The sequence below is a fragment of the Impatiens glandulifera genome, chromosome 9 (assembly GCF_907164915.1).
Source record: "Impatiens glandulifera chromosome 9, dImpGla2.1, whole genome shotgun sequence".
Taxonomy (NCBI): Eukaryota; Viridiplantae; Streptophyta; class Magnoliopsida; order Ericales; family Balsaminaceae; genus Impatiens; species Impatiens glandulifera.
Window position 1 is genome coordinate 22,332,171 of NC_061870.1, and position 12,486 is coordinate 22,344,656.

The window sequence follows — 12,486 nt, forward strand, 5'->3', positions numbered from 1 at the left end:
GGTTTTTCAAAAAAACCCTCGGTTTTGACTCTTTCCAAAAATCTGAAAATAATTCTAAGTATTAGGAATGGGTAATTGCGAAGGTTTTTCAAAAAACCCTCGGTTTTGACTCTTCTAAAAAAAACTGAAAATAAGTCTAAGTGTTGGGAAAGGGGTAATTGCGAAGGTTTTTCAAAAAAACCCTCGGTTTTGACTCTTCCCAAAAAAACTGAAAATAATTCTAAGTGTTGGAAAATGGGTAATTGCGAAGGTTTTTCAAAAAATTCTCGGTTTTGACTCTTCTCAAAAAAACTGAAAATAATTCTAAGTGTTAGGAAGGGGGTAATTACGAAATTTTTTCAAAAAACCCTCGGTTTTGACTTTTTCCTAAAAAAACTGAAAATAATTCTAAGTGTTGGGAATGAGGTAATTGCGAAAGATTTCTAAGTATCTTTCGGTTTTGACATCTCAAAACCGAAAGATATATAGAAAACTTTCGGTATTTCACTTCTCCATTTGTTAATTTAATTGGTGTTTCACTTTCTAATTAGCTTGTTTCAACTTCTAACTAAGCTAATAAAGTGTGTGTTGTTTTTAAAGAGTATGAGTTGTGATTAATTATATAAATGTATATGATTGTGTATGATTATATAAAGAAGTGTATGTTTTGTGTTTGATTATATTAAGGATGTGTGTAGAGTTTGGTTATTAGATGTGCAGAGATTGTGTAATGATATGAAATGTGTTAAATTAATGTTGTTCAAGCTAATTAGAAAGTTAAACACCAATTAAATTAAAAAATGAAGAAGTGAAATACCGAAAGATATTCAAATATCTTTCGGTTTTGAATGGTAATACCGAGAGTTATATGTATATCTCTCGGTATTTGACTTTTTCATTTTTTTTATTTCTTCATTTATTTTAATTTACTTGATGTTTAATTAGTTTGTCTAAACTCCTAACTAAGCTAATAAAGTGTGTGTTATTTTTGAAGTGTATGGATTGTGATTAATTTTATAAATGTATATGATTGTGTTTGATTATATAAAAGAATGTATATGTTTGTGTTTGATGATAATAAGAATATGTGTAGAGTTTGATTATAAAAAGGATGTGTTTAATGATAATTAGGTTGTGTTTTAAATAGATAAATGTGTGTTGTTGATGTTTTAAGTTAAAAAATCTAAGGTCAAAAACCGAGAGATATACACAATTTTCTCGGTTTTTCTTTAATTAAAATTTGTGTGAGATCCATCAAAACCGAGAGATTTATTCATATCTCTCGGAAAAAATAACCAAAACCGAGAGTTATACATAAATCTCTCGGAAATATTAAAAATCAAAACCAAGAGTTATACCTAAAACTCTCGGAAATATGAAAGAGTTAAAAAATCTAAGGTCAAAACCGAGAGATATACACAATTCTCTCGGTTTTTCTTTTATTAAAATTTGTGTGAGATCCATCAAAATCGAGAAATTTACTCATATCTCTCGGAAAAAATAACCAAAACCGAGAGTTATACATAAATCTCTCGAAAATATTAAAAATTAAAACCGAGAGTTATACCTAAAACTCTCGAAAATATGAAAGGGTCAAAATCGAGAGTTATACCTAAAACTCTCGGAAATATGAAAGGGTCAAAACCGAGAGTTTACCTAAAACTCTCGGTAAAACCCCTTTTAATTAAAAAAGCATCTTTCCCTTTCCAGATCACTATCGCCCGCTTCTTCCCTCTCCCCTTCTCCCGATCGATAGTCGTGCTCACCCGAAAGACGATCCATGCCGATAACGACAAACGCCGCCCACGCCCAATGTCGCCCACGCCCAACGCCGCCCACGTCCACGTCGCAGATTGATCCTTCTGCCGCTTGTAGCTCGTCGTCGATCTATCTACCGCCGTGTCTCTAGCTCGTCGTCGAACTGCCTACTGACGTGCTTCTTCTCTTCAACTTCTAGGTTAGTTTAATATGTTTATATTATATGGTTAGATTTATGTTTGATTTAGGTTATAGTTTCTTGGATTTAAGTTTGATTTATGTTAGATTTAGGTTTGAATGATATTAGTTTTATGTTTGATTTAAGTTTGATTGATGTTAGTTTGATTGATGTTACTTTTATGTTTGATTTATGTTAGATTTTGTTAGATTTAGGTTAGATTTTGTTAGATTTAGGTTAGATTTTGTTAGATTTATGATTTATGTTAGATTTAGGTTTGAATGAAGTTAGTTTTATGTTTGATTTTGTTAGATTTAGGTTTGATTTAAGTTTGTGAATGAATTGATTAATATTGATGTTAGTTTTAAGTTTGATTATTATTGATGTTTGATTTATGTTTGATTTAAGTTTGTGAATGAATTGATTATTAATGAGGTTGGTTTTAGGTTTGATTATTGTTGATGTTAAATTTAGGTTTGATTTAAGTTTGTGAATAAATTCATTATTATTGATGTTAGTTTTAGGTTTGATTATTATTGATGTTAGATTTATTTTGATTTAAGTTTGTGAATGAATTGATTATTATTGATGTTATTAATTTCATAAATCATTTATTTCAACAGGCGGGTGAAATAAGACGGACCCCCTCTATCGTTGAAGTTTTCAAGAGGACCCGTACCCCAAAAGCTACAAAAGAAAACCCCAACCCGATTCCAGATGAACGAGCGCAGGAGAAGATTGTAAGTTAATTGACTTTAATAAAATTATATATAATTTATTTATATAAATGAAAATTAATTTCAAATGTGCAGGCAGAGATGGAGGAATTAAGAAGCAATGAACCAAATATCTTTGACTTCGACTTGGCGAAGAAAGTGTCCGGACGCCAAATACATGGGAAAGTGATCGGTATGGGATCCGGCGTCCGACCCACACAAGAGGATCGTCGGAGTGACAACAATTCTCAACGATCCACTGATCAGTTGTTGGAGGAGAATGAATAGCTAAAGGCGGATGTGAGACACATGACGTTGACAATGGAGGAAATTCAAATGAGGAATATAGAAAGAGCGGAAATGATTAGTGAAATGGAAAGGAGGGATAGAGAAAGATCGCAAAGGGAGAGTCAAATGGAAGTGGAGAGGATGCAAATGACGCAAAGAATGGAGAAATATGAAAACAAATTAAATTCTTAATGACAACCCCCTCCCCTAGCTAGTTAGTACATTAATTTTTGAACAATTGTAAATGTTTTGGTTCGACTGATGATAGATTGTTTGGATGATTGGGTTTGGTTTAGAATTTTGGAATTATAATGATCTTTTGGTTCATGAATATTATTGTATATGTATTGGTTTGGTTGAACAGGTTTTGGTTATGCATAAAACGATCACCCTATTTGAGACATTTATAGAGGCAATACCGAGAGTTATTTGGAAAATTCTCATTTTTTCCTTTACAAGGAAACCCGAGAGTTATTTGAAAAAACTCTCGGTTTTTCCCTTACAAGAAAACCTGAGAGTTATTTGAAATACTCTAGATTTTTCTTGCAATGGAAAAACCGAGAGTTTTTCAAATAACTCTCGATTTTTCTTGTGAGGGAAAATCTGAGAGTTTTTCAAATAACTCTCGGGTTTTCTTGTAAGGAAAAACCGAAAGTTATTCAAATAACTCTCGGTTTTTCTTGCGAGGAAAATTCCGAGAGTTTTTCAAATAACTCTCGGGTTTTCTTGTAAGGAAAAACCGAGAGTTTTTTAATAACTCTCGTTTTTTCTCTAGTATCTAAACCGAGAGATTTATGAAATTTCTCGGTAAACACCCAATTAGATTTACCGAAAATGGCAATACCGACGAATGTCGAGAGTTACCCAAACTCTCGGTATTATATTTATACCGACAGATATAGGGCCATTACCGAGAGTTTATACTCTCGGTAATGACCCTTTTTTCACCGGTGGATCACTACTTGTTTTTGTTTTTTACTAGAATCTTCTCGCAATCATTGGTTCGATCGTATTCATAATCCATCTCTTACAAGCGCATCTACAATCCCACATTGATCACCTTCATTGACTTGTAGTGAACTCCATCCGAAGTATGTTTCCCTTTTAGTGAGAATCGTTGTTATAATGTAAAGACCAAGATGATCAGTCGTGTTGGGTATTGGTTGGCCCAACATTGTGGTTCAATCTCTAGTAACCCACTTACTGGACTTGACCTAATAATATAAATAAATACTATTTTCTTGGTGGGAGGTAGACGTCAAGCTCTTTTGTGGTGTTTGGAGACAAAAGAAAGGGTTGCGCCTTTGGTGAGGTAGTGGTGCAACGGAATCGATAAACTAGAGGAACTGAGTCAAACTTCAATCGCATTCACACCCAACAAGTCAAATTAATGATAAGTGGATCATTGTTGTATTTCTTTTTTGTTGGCATGTGGTTGACGACCGGATCAGTATATCAACTGAAATATTGACTGGATTTGTAGAAATAGAGACAGAATCGAATGAAATTTCATCAGATTTTCGTTTGAGCTTGAATTAGATTAGGATTTACTGGTGGAGTTAAGAAATTGAATGTTATGTCTTGAATATCTTCGAATAATAGAGTTAGAAAATTGGATGTAATGTCTCGAATAATGAATAACCCAATGAACTTCCATTTATCTTATTAATTTATTTATATTTACACAAAGTTGAATTAAATATATAACTCTCAACTATTATATTTAAGTTCCTTAACTTAGAATTCATTAAAAAATTGCAGTTAATTAACTTCTTTTAATAACACTAATAAGATAATTAACTACTTCTAACAATAGTAGTTAATTAATTGTTATAAACAATATAAAAAATTATAAACAATATATTTAACTATTATAAATCAAACAATTACATTCAGCAATATTCATTAACTATTTTTTCACAAAATATATATATATATATATATATATATATATATATATATATATATATATATATATATATATATATATATATATATATATTAATGCAATAATTAAAATTGAAAGAAGAAAAAAAAACTTGTTTACTATAAATAATTTCAATTAATTTATGACACTCACAAAAAAAACTTTAATAAATTAAAATAGGAAAGAAGGGTAAGCATAAGTGATTAAATTGCTTGGTCTGTGTAAGAAGATCTTGAAAATTAGACATATTTGTTACTTATTTGATTTTTATATAGCTTTCGAATCACTTTGCATATCCTATATTGAAGATGAATTTTCAAATGCAATTTTGTAGTTTAAATGATTTTTTTAAGTCACGACATTGAAATTAGTTTTTTAAGTCAGGAATTTAAATATTGGACAAGTTTTGCATATCCTATCATAATTAATTTTAAAATTATTTATATTTGATACCAAAGATATAAGATTCAATTAAATAAAATTTTCTTTTAAGTGAAAGATGAACAAAATCAAAAAATAAAAAATCATGCTAAATATGATTTACATGTAATTTATTTTTATTTTGGAAAAATGAAAATATGGAGGTATCATTAACATAGTTTTAAAATAGGTAGTTTGACCGTTTCGCGTTCGTATGGGCGGTCAAATTTTTACCTTCAATACGGTTACCTTTCGATAGACGGTTCGAACGTAAATTCGAGACAGAAATTTCCGGTTCAAAAGGTTACTCATTATTCTAGTGGATCTGTGAGGAGACCTCTTTGATGTTTTCGCATTAGGAAGATTGGATTTTTTATAGTTCGTCTTATGTTCAAGGTTAGTCCTCTCACCTCTGTCTTCATCCTTGTCCTCGACGAACACTTTATTGTTCAGCACAAACTTAACTTTTAGGATTGTTTGGTAAGTGGAATTCACTTGGATAGACACTGTAATCATTTTGAAAATAATTTTTTTTTACCATGATCAGATCGAAGTTTTGGCAAACCGACAGACGTCCTCAAAGCTTCTATAACTCATATTGCTTTTTTTCTTTGTGTTTTAGTTAAAACTGAAGATATTTCATATGATTAACAAGATTTCTCTAAATATTTTTTTTCGTGATCAAGTTCAATTGAAGGAGAATGAGTGATAAAGAGAAGGAGAAGAAGAAAGGGCGTTGTCCGAAATTTAGATTGTTACCGTAAATTGAAGATTAAAAATTAACCATGATTAAGTTAAGAAAATGAGAGATCTCAATAATGGTTATTTATTATTTTCAAATAATTTTTTTTATTTATTAATTTGGTCTGTTTAAAAAATAAATTCTGGTCCAACCGTGGTTAAACGAGTAGAAAAATGATCATAGACTTTTTATATTTTAAATGATTCAAATTATTTAATAAAAAAATATTAAAAATGATATATTGATTTAAATTGCACAAAAAATTTATTATTAGTTGCTGACAATAAAAGTGTTATAACCATTATTATAATTATTAGACAGTTTAATTTATTACTAGTCTTCTTTTCCCATTATAATATTCATTAGATTATACCAATTAATAAATAATCACCCAACCATTAAATGCTAATTATCATAATTCTTATTTTAATTTGACAGCTCATCACTTTCCCTCCTGCCACCTCTTTTGCCACATGGCACAATCCTGCCACCCTGTCACCTATTTCTCTTTTCTCTCTCTAGCCTGCATATATATATATATATACTACATAACACTACACCTGTACCTCTATAACGTGGTCCAATAATCCGTACACTTACTTTTTGAAAACCTTATTATATTTTATTAAATATATAAATATCAACATTCCTTTTTATAAATTATTTTTTGAAAACCAGCAAATTATATAATAAAATAATTTTTTTATTATGCATGCATGAGATCGTATATCAAATAAAATCTTATTTGTTTAATTATCTAATCATTTAAATATATATAAAAATATAATAATTAATAACTTACTTTTTCATTAAAAATTCATTAATTTTTTTAAAAATTATATGAATAAAAAGATTCTAATAAGACATTTATAATAAAAAATAAAAATTAAATAAATAAAAAAAATTGTTCAAACCCAACTCCCAAATTAAGTAGTTGGGATTTTCTAAACAATGCTAATATTAATATTGGTTTTCTCTATGTTAAAAAAATATAATTTTTTAGAATTTTGTAAAAAAAAATGTATTATTTGATGAAAAAGTATTATATTTAGATTTTTTTTTAATTTGTTACATTATTATAATATTCTTTTGTATTTAAAATTTATTTAAAAAAAATAAAGTAAAAATATTTTAATCGATGAAATAAGTGATTTGATAGTTAAATAATATTTATGTGAACAATAGTATCAAATTTCAAAAATAACTTGAAAAATCTATATCAAACTATCTCGCAATATATTATTTTTTTTTTCCATAAGATTCATATATTATTTATTATATACAACTTTGTTAATAGTTTTAAAAATAAATTAAAAACATTATTCAAACCAACATTATTCATATTAAATGAGTAGGAAACAGTTCAGCATTACCATCTCTCTTTTTCACATCGTTTTCAACCATAAGCATTCATATCTTGCCAAATTGTTTTTTTCCTTTTTTTCCTTTTTTTTCTTTTTTTTAAATGTTATTTATTTATTTATTTTGTTTTAAAGTGAGACTTTTTTTTTTTTCTAAACCAATCTCTAATTTATTATAGTGTCATCATAAACCATAACCAAATGTAAAACTAGTTTGATTTAAACTTATTTGCTAAATATTTCATAATTCATCTTATTATTCTAATTCTTACAAAATTATTCAAATTATTCATTAAATAAACTCGCTAAAATTACTGTAACAGATTATTACAGAAATCACGGTTTATTCGAACTTATAAGCCGAATCAAACTAGTCTTTAGTATGTAAATGCATGTCATTCGTGTAACTATATTTATAAAGCTGTTGGCTATAAATCCCATTCATAAAACGCTTCTCTTTCTATTTGAAATCTGATCAATATGAACGGCGATAATAACAAGAAATTATTCCGATCACCGTCGACGGCGTCGGCCACATTTGAAGAATCCGGCGACCCGATTGCGGCAATGGAAGTTGACGACGACGGCGAGGCGGAGGCGGCGGAGGAGGCAGATAACGAGCTCTCAAGGCTACTAGAAACCTATGCTGGATCGGAAATGAATATGACGAAAGTGAGATTCATCGAATATCCATACTCATGGCCGCTTATATTCAGATCGTCAATGACTTCATCTTACATTACGATCAACGGCAACGAGGAATCATGCGGTTCTTCGTTCTCAGATTTGGATTCATCGGCGATGGCTAGTATTGATGTACGGCCTGTAAACTACATTTCTCATGGGTTGTTCTTTGAAGCATTTAGAACCTATTCGATTGATGAAAATGAAGATGGGTTTTTCGATATACCTGTTTTTAGTGAAACTGATGGGGAGATGTTGGCTAGGTTTCTATGGGAAGAAGATGTTGATGATTGAATGTGACGACGGAATCGCCGGCGGTGGCGGCGCCGGTGCCGGTGGCGGCGGAGGCGGTTTAGTAGGGAATGATGGTAGACATTTTTAGGGTTATAATGGTGGGGGGCAATGGGGAGTGTTTTTCTTTGTGGTACTGTAAAAATGGTTTTTATTACTATATTTGTGGAAGAATAGAAAAAAAGTTAAAGTGCTATTTTCATGGTAAAAAAAAGAAAAGTTAATTAATATGCCACTTTTTTTCTTTCTTTTTTTTTGTCTTTTAGTGTAGGAAATTACATTATTGGGTGAATTGACAATCTTATCCTCTCTTGTTTTAATGGTTTTGGAAATGGAGGTAAAGTGGTTTAAGGGTATTTTGGTCTTTTAAAGAAAAAAAAACTTTACTTGTTTAGTGTAGTAGATAATTTAAATAACTTAATATCAAGTTCTAATTAGATTTCAACTATGAGGTTTGACTCATAAACAATACCTACTTTTATTAAAAATAGGAAATTTCTTTTGAAGGAATTATATATATATATGATAACTAGAAAAAAAAACTATTCGAAATTGAATTTTGAATCTATTACTAAAAAGAAAGTGAAAATTTGTGGGACTTGAAATAAGACAAATTAGTTGACAAATATGGGAAATTGTAACTTTTTAAACAATTACCGACAGGTTGTCTTTTGTTACCAATATTATTATTAATAAGTTAATATGAAGAATTGCATTATTAAACTACTATCATTAAATAATGATAACTAAAAGTTAAGAAAACTTTGTTTCTTATTTCTCTGTCTACAAATTATCTATAAAAAAATATAATAATAAAAAAAAAATTTAATTTGTTCTTGGCTGATATTAGATTCTTTAATATTGAAGATTTATATTTAAGTTGGTGTGTATTTTGTTTGATCACACGTCTTATTTAGTCGAATCGGATTTTTCATATAAAATTTTTATAATCTAAATAATATTTTCAATTTTTAGTGACTTGTTTGCTGCTCATATCCGTTAATTATTATTTTGTGATGAGATAAAGTTGTTTTCTTTTTCAATAAAGAGTTTTTTAAGCTAACCATTCATTTCAAAGCCTCTTACAAATATTTTCATTATTTTGACTATATATAATGTAAATTGTTAATTATCATATATGACGTAACATTTGTTGACGTTAGTTTACTGACCTATGAGTAATGATAAATTTCACTGCTGCTTATAATTTTTTTTTTTTAGAGATTCTTCTGATAGCGTATAACAGTTTGTATTTGTAGTCACTTTAATAATTTCAAAATTATTAAAAGTTTTATTATTATTTTTTTTTCAAATTTGTCCTATTATTTAATATTTAAATTCCCATTTAGTTGTTTTGATTTATTTTATATGTGACTCCTAATTAACTATTTAATATATAAATTCTCATTAAGTTGTTTAGATTTTATTTTATATGTAATTCGTTATTTGAATTAACGAGAATTAACTTTATAAAAAATAAATAAGTGAACTAATAAAAAAAAAGTATATATAAAAGACGGAAGATCAAGGGGTTGAATTTACACTAGATGTGATGTTAAACTAGTTTCTCTTTAAATAAAAATAATTAATAAAATAACTATCATTATAAAAGATATTCCATAATTCTCAATTTTGTGAATTATCATCTCATTTATAAAATTATTATCACTTATTAAATAAAATACATAATATAATTTTTGTGAGGGGTGCCTTCATCCCGGGGACTTTTTACTTTTGTGATTATTTTAAGATTGTTAATTGTTTATTATGTTTAAAAATTGTTTTAGTTAAGTAATAAACAAATTCATGCAACAAATTTATTTACAGTTTGTTTGTAATGATAATACATTTACTCATCAATTTATTAGGATAGGATATTTTTTTCCTTCTAATTAATTATTTGTTCAAAATTTAAAAAAAATAATATTAATGTAAAATGTATTGTAGATTTTTTTGTGTTATTATATAAGATAAAAAATCAATGTTGTACATTATACAAATTGTAGGTAGGGATTGAATAAAAAAATATTTCAAGTTTAATTCTCATTAGGGGTAAACGAGTCAAGTCGCTCTTGAATAGCTCGGTCAAAACTCGGTTCGATCTCGGTTTCTCCGAGCTCGAGTCGAATTTGAGTAGCTTGATTATAAAATCAAGTTCGAACTTTGTATTTGTTGTTCGAGTAGCTCGCGAATAGCTCGTTATATATATATTAAGTAAAAATAGTTAATTAAGTATAAGTATTAATTAACTATTAAATAAAGAACTTAATCATGTTAATCTAATCTTGTGTAGATAAAATGAAACCGGAAAGATGCCCGACATTTTATTAAATCGGTATATGATCAAAGTTCGGTATTATACAAAAAGGGACTTCGGTATTATCTGTAAATCGACATTTTGTGAGACGCAGTCGGTAGTTTACAAAGATCGGTAGTTTGTCAAAACGTAACCGGTAGTTTGTAAAATCGGCATTTTACAAACACGTAACCGGTATTTTATCTCAGATCAGTATTTTGCAAAAGCGGAGCCGGTAGTTTGCATTTCGGTTTTATCTTAAAGCGGAGTCGGCATTTTTCTCACATCGGTTTTATATCAAGGCACGTGTCCGGTATTTTGCAAATCGGTATTTTGCAAAGCACGCGTCCGGTTTTATATTTTGGTATTATATAACTTCGGTTATATTATAAGCGATTCCAGTATTTTCTTGAAATCGGTATTTCCTAGAAGCACTTCCGGTATTTTTCTTGCTTCTTACAATCTATCAACCTCGGTAACATATAAAGACATTTCCGGTAGCTGCAGACATCAACTTTATGCGTCCTCAGTATTTCATTTATATTTTGGTGCAAAGACTGATGAAGACCTTTTGGCAGCAGCAAAGCTATGCTAAAAGAACCAAAGACAAGTCAAAACTTTTGAGATTTATGCTCCTTGTAAATCATAATTTCATTAATGACAATTTGGCTTATTATCATCCAAGTACTGACAAAATCAAAAAATATTTTATCTGATGTACTATCCTAGAACTCAACCAATCAAGATCAAGACAAATGTCTTAAGAAGCAAAATATGTCCGTTGAGCAACAAAATATGTTCGTTGACATTTGCCTACTTAAGAAGATAGAGGACAACTTGCTTTACACTGACTTTTCTAAACAATCCTTTTTACGAACCTTAAACCATCAACTCTTTCAAGTTCAAAAAGTATAATAAGACTTCAAGTGTGTCAGAGTTCTAAATTTGTATTATAATTCTATATATTTAGTGTGAGTTTGTTAGCATTGTAAGTTGACAGAATCTGTTTCTGTTCAACATAGCGTGCGTGTTAGGAGTTCGAAAATAGGTAGTAACTAAGTCCTGGTTGTTCGACTGGGTTGTGTACAAGTGTTGTATTCAATCAAATCTTCTAGTGAATATCCTTCTCAAGTTTGAGAAAAAGGGGTGACGTAGGAGCTTTATCTCTGAACATTCATAAACATCCTTTGTGTCGTGTGTTCTTTCCTATTGCATTACTCTAATCTTACTGTGTTACTTTAAGTCGAAACAAACATTTCCGCACTTGAACTCGGTTCAAGAGTTTGTGATGACTTGTGAAAAATAGAAACCAATATTAACTTCTAACAGAGTTAATATCAAACGAAATGTGTAAGCGTTCAACCTTGTGAGACCCCCGTCTCCATCGTCGATCCTGATCCCAACAATATATATATATATAAACTAAAAAAACCTTCTTCCATCAATTCCTCCATCAAACATACTTGGAAGCAACTATTTCTCATATTCTTCTATTAACGGAGCAGTGTCTTCCGTCTTCACCAAACTTTGAGTTCAATGAACAATTTTGTCCCTCAAAATCACTCAGGTACTTCATATTCTAGTCTACATTTTTTTAAAATCTACAAAAGAAAAAAAAAACATTATTATTAATAATAGCCTAAGAAGAGAATCCCATTGTCCGGCTCGTATGTCTCTAACCGTGGCAGTCGAGCAGTCCCTCCTTATGCGAATGTTCCGAAATTCCTCCCTATTAAAAATTGGCATGCACTCAAACCATGGATCATGCCAGAAAAACATACCTCGCCAGTCTCCAAGTCGAATGTCGAATAAAGACGTAATGCTGTTTTTTAGCTTCAATACTTTA

The 12,486-nt window shown here is 29.5% G+C and overlaps 1 protein-coding gene across 1 annotated transcript; it reads left to right on the forward strand.

Annotated features, from left to right (window-relative positions):
- Positions 1-7,849: 7,849 nt before the first annotated feature.
- On the forward strand, positions 7,850-8,347 carry LOC124916019. The gene has a single exon (XM_047456756.1). The coding sequence runs from the start codon at positions 7,850-7,852 to the stop codon at positions 8,345-8,347; it is 498 nt and encodes a 165-aa protein (XP_047312712.1).
- The last annotated feature ends 4,139 nt before the right edge of the window (positions 8,348-12,486 follow it).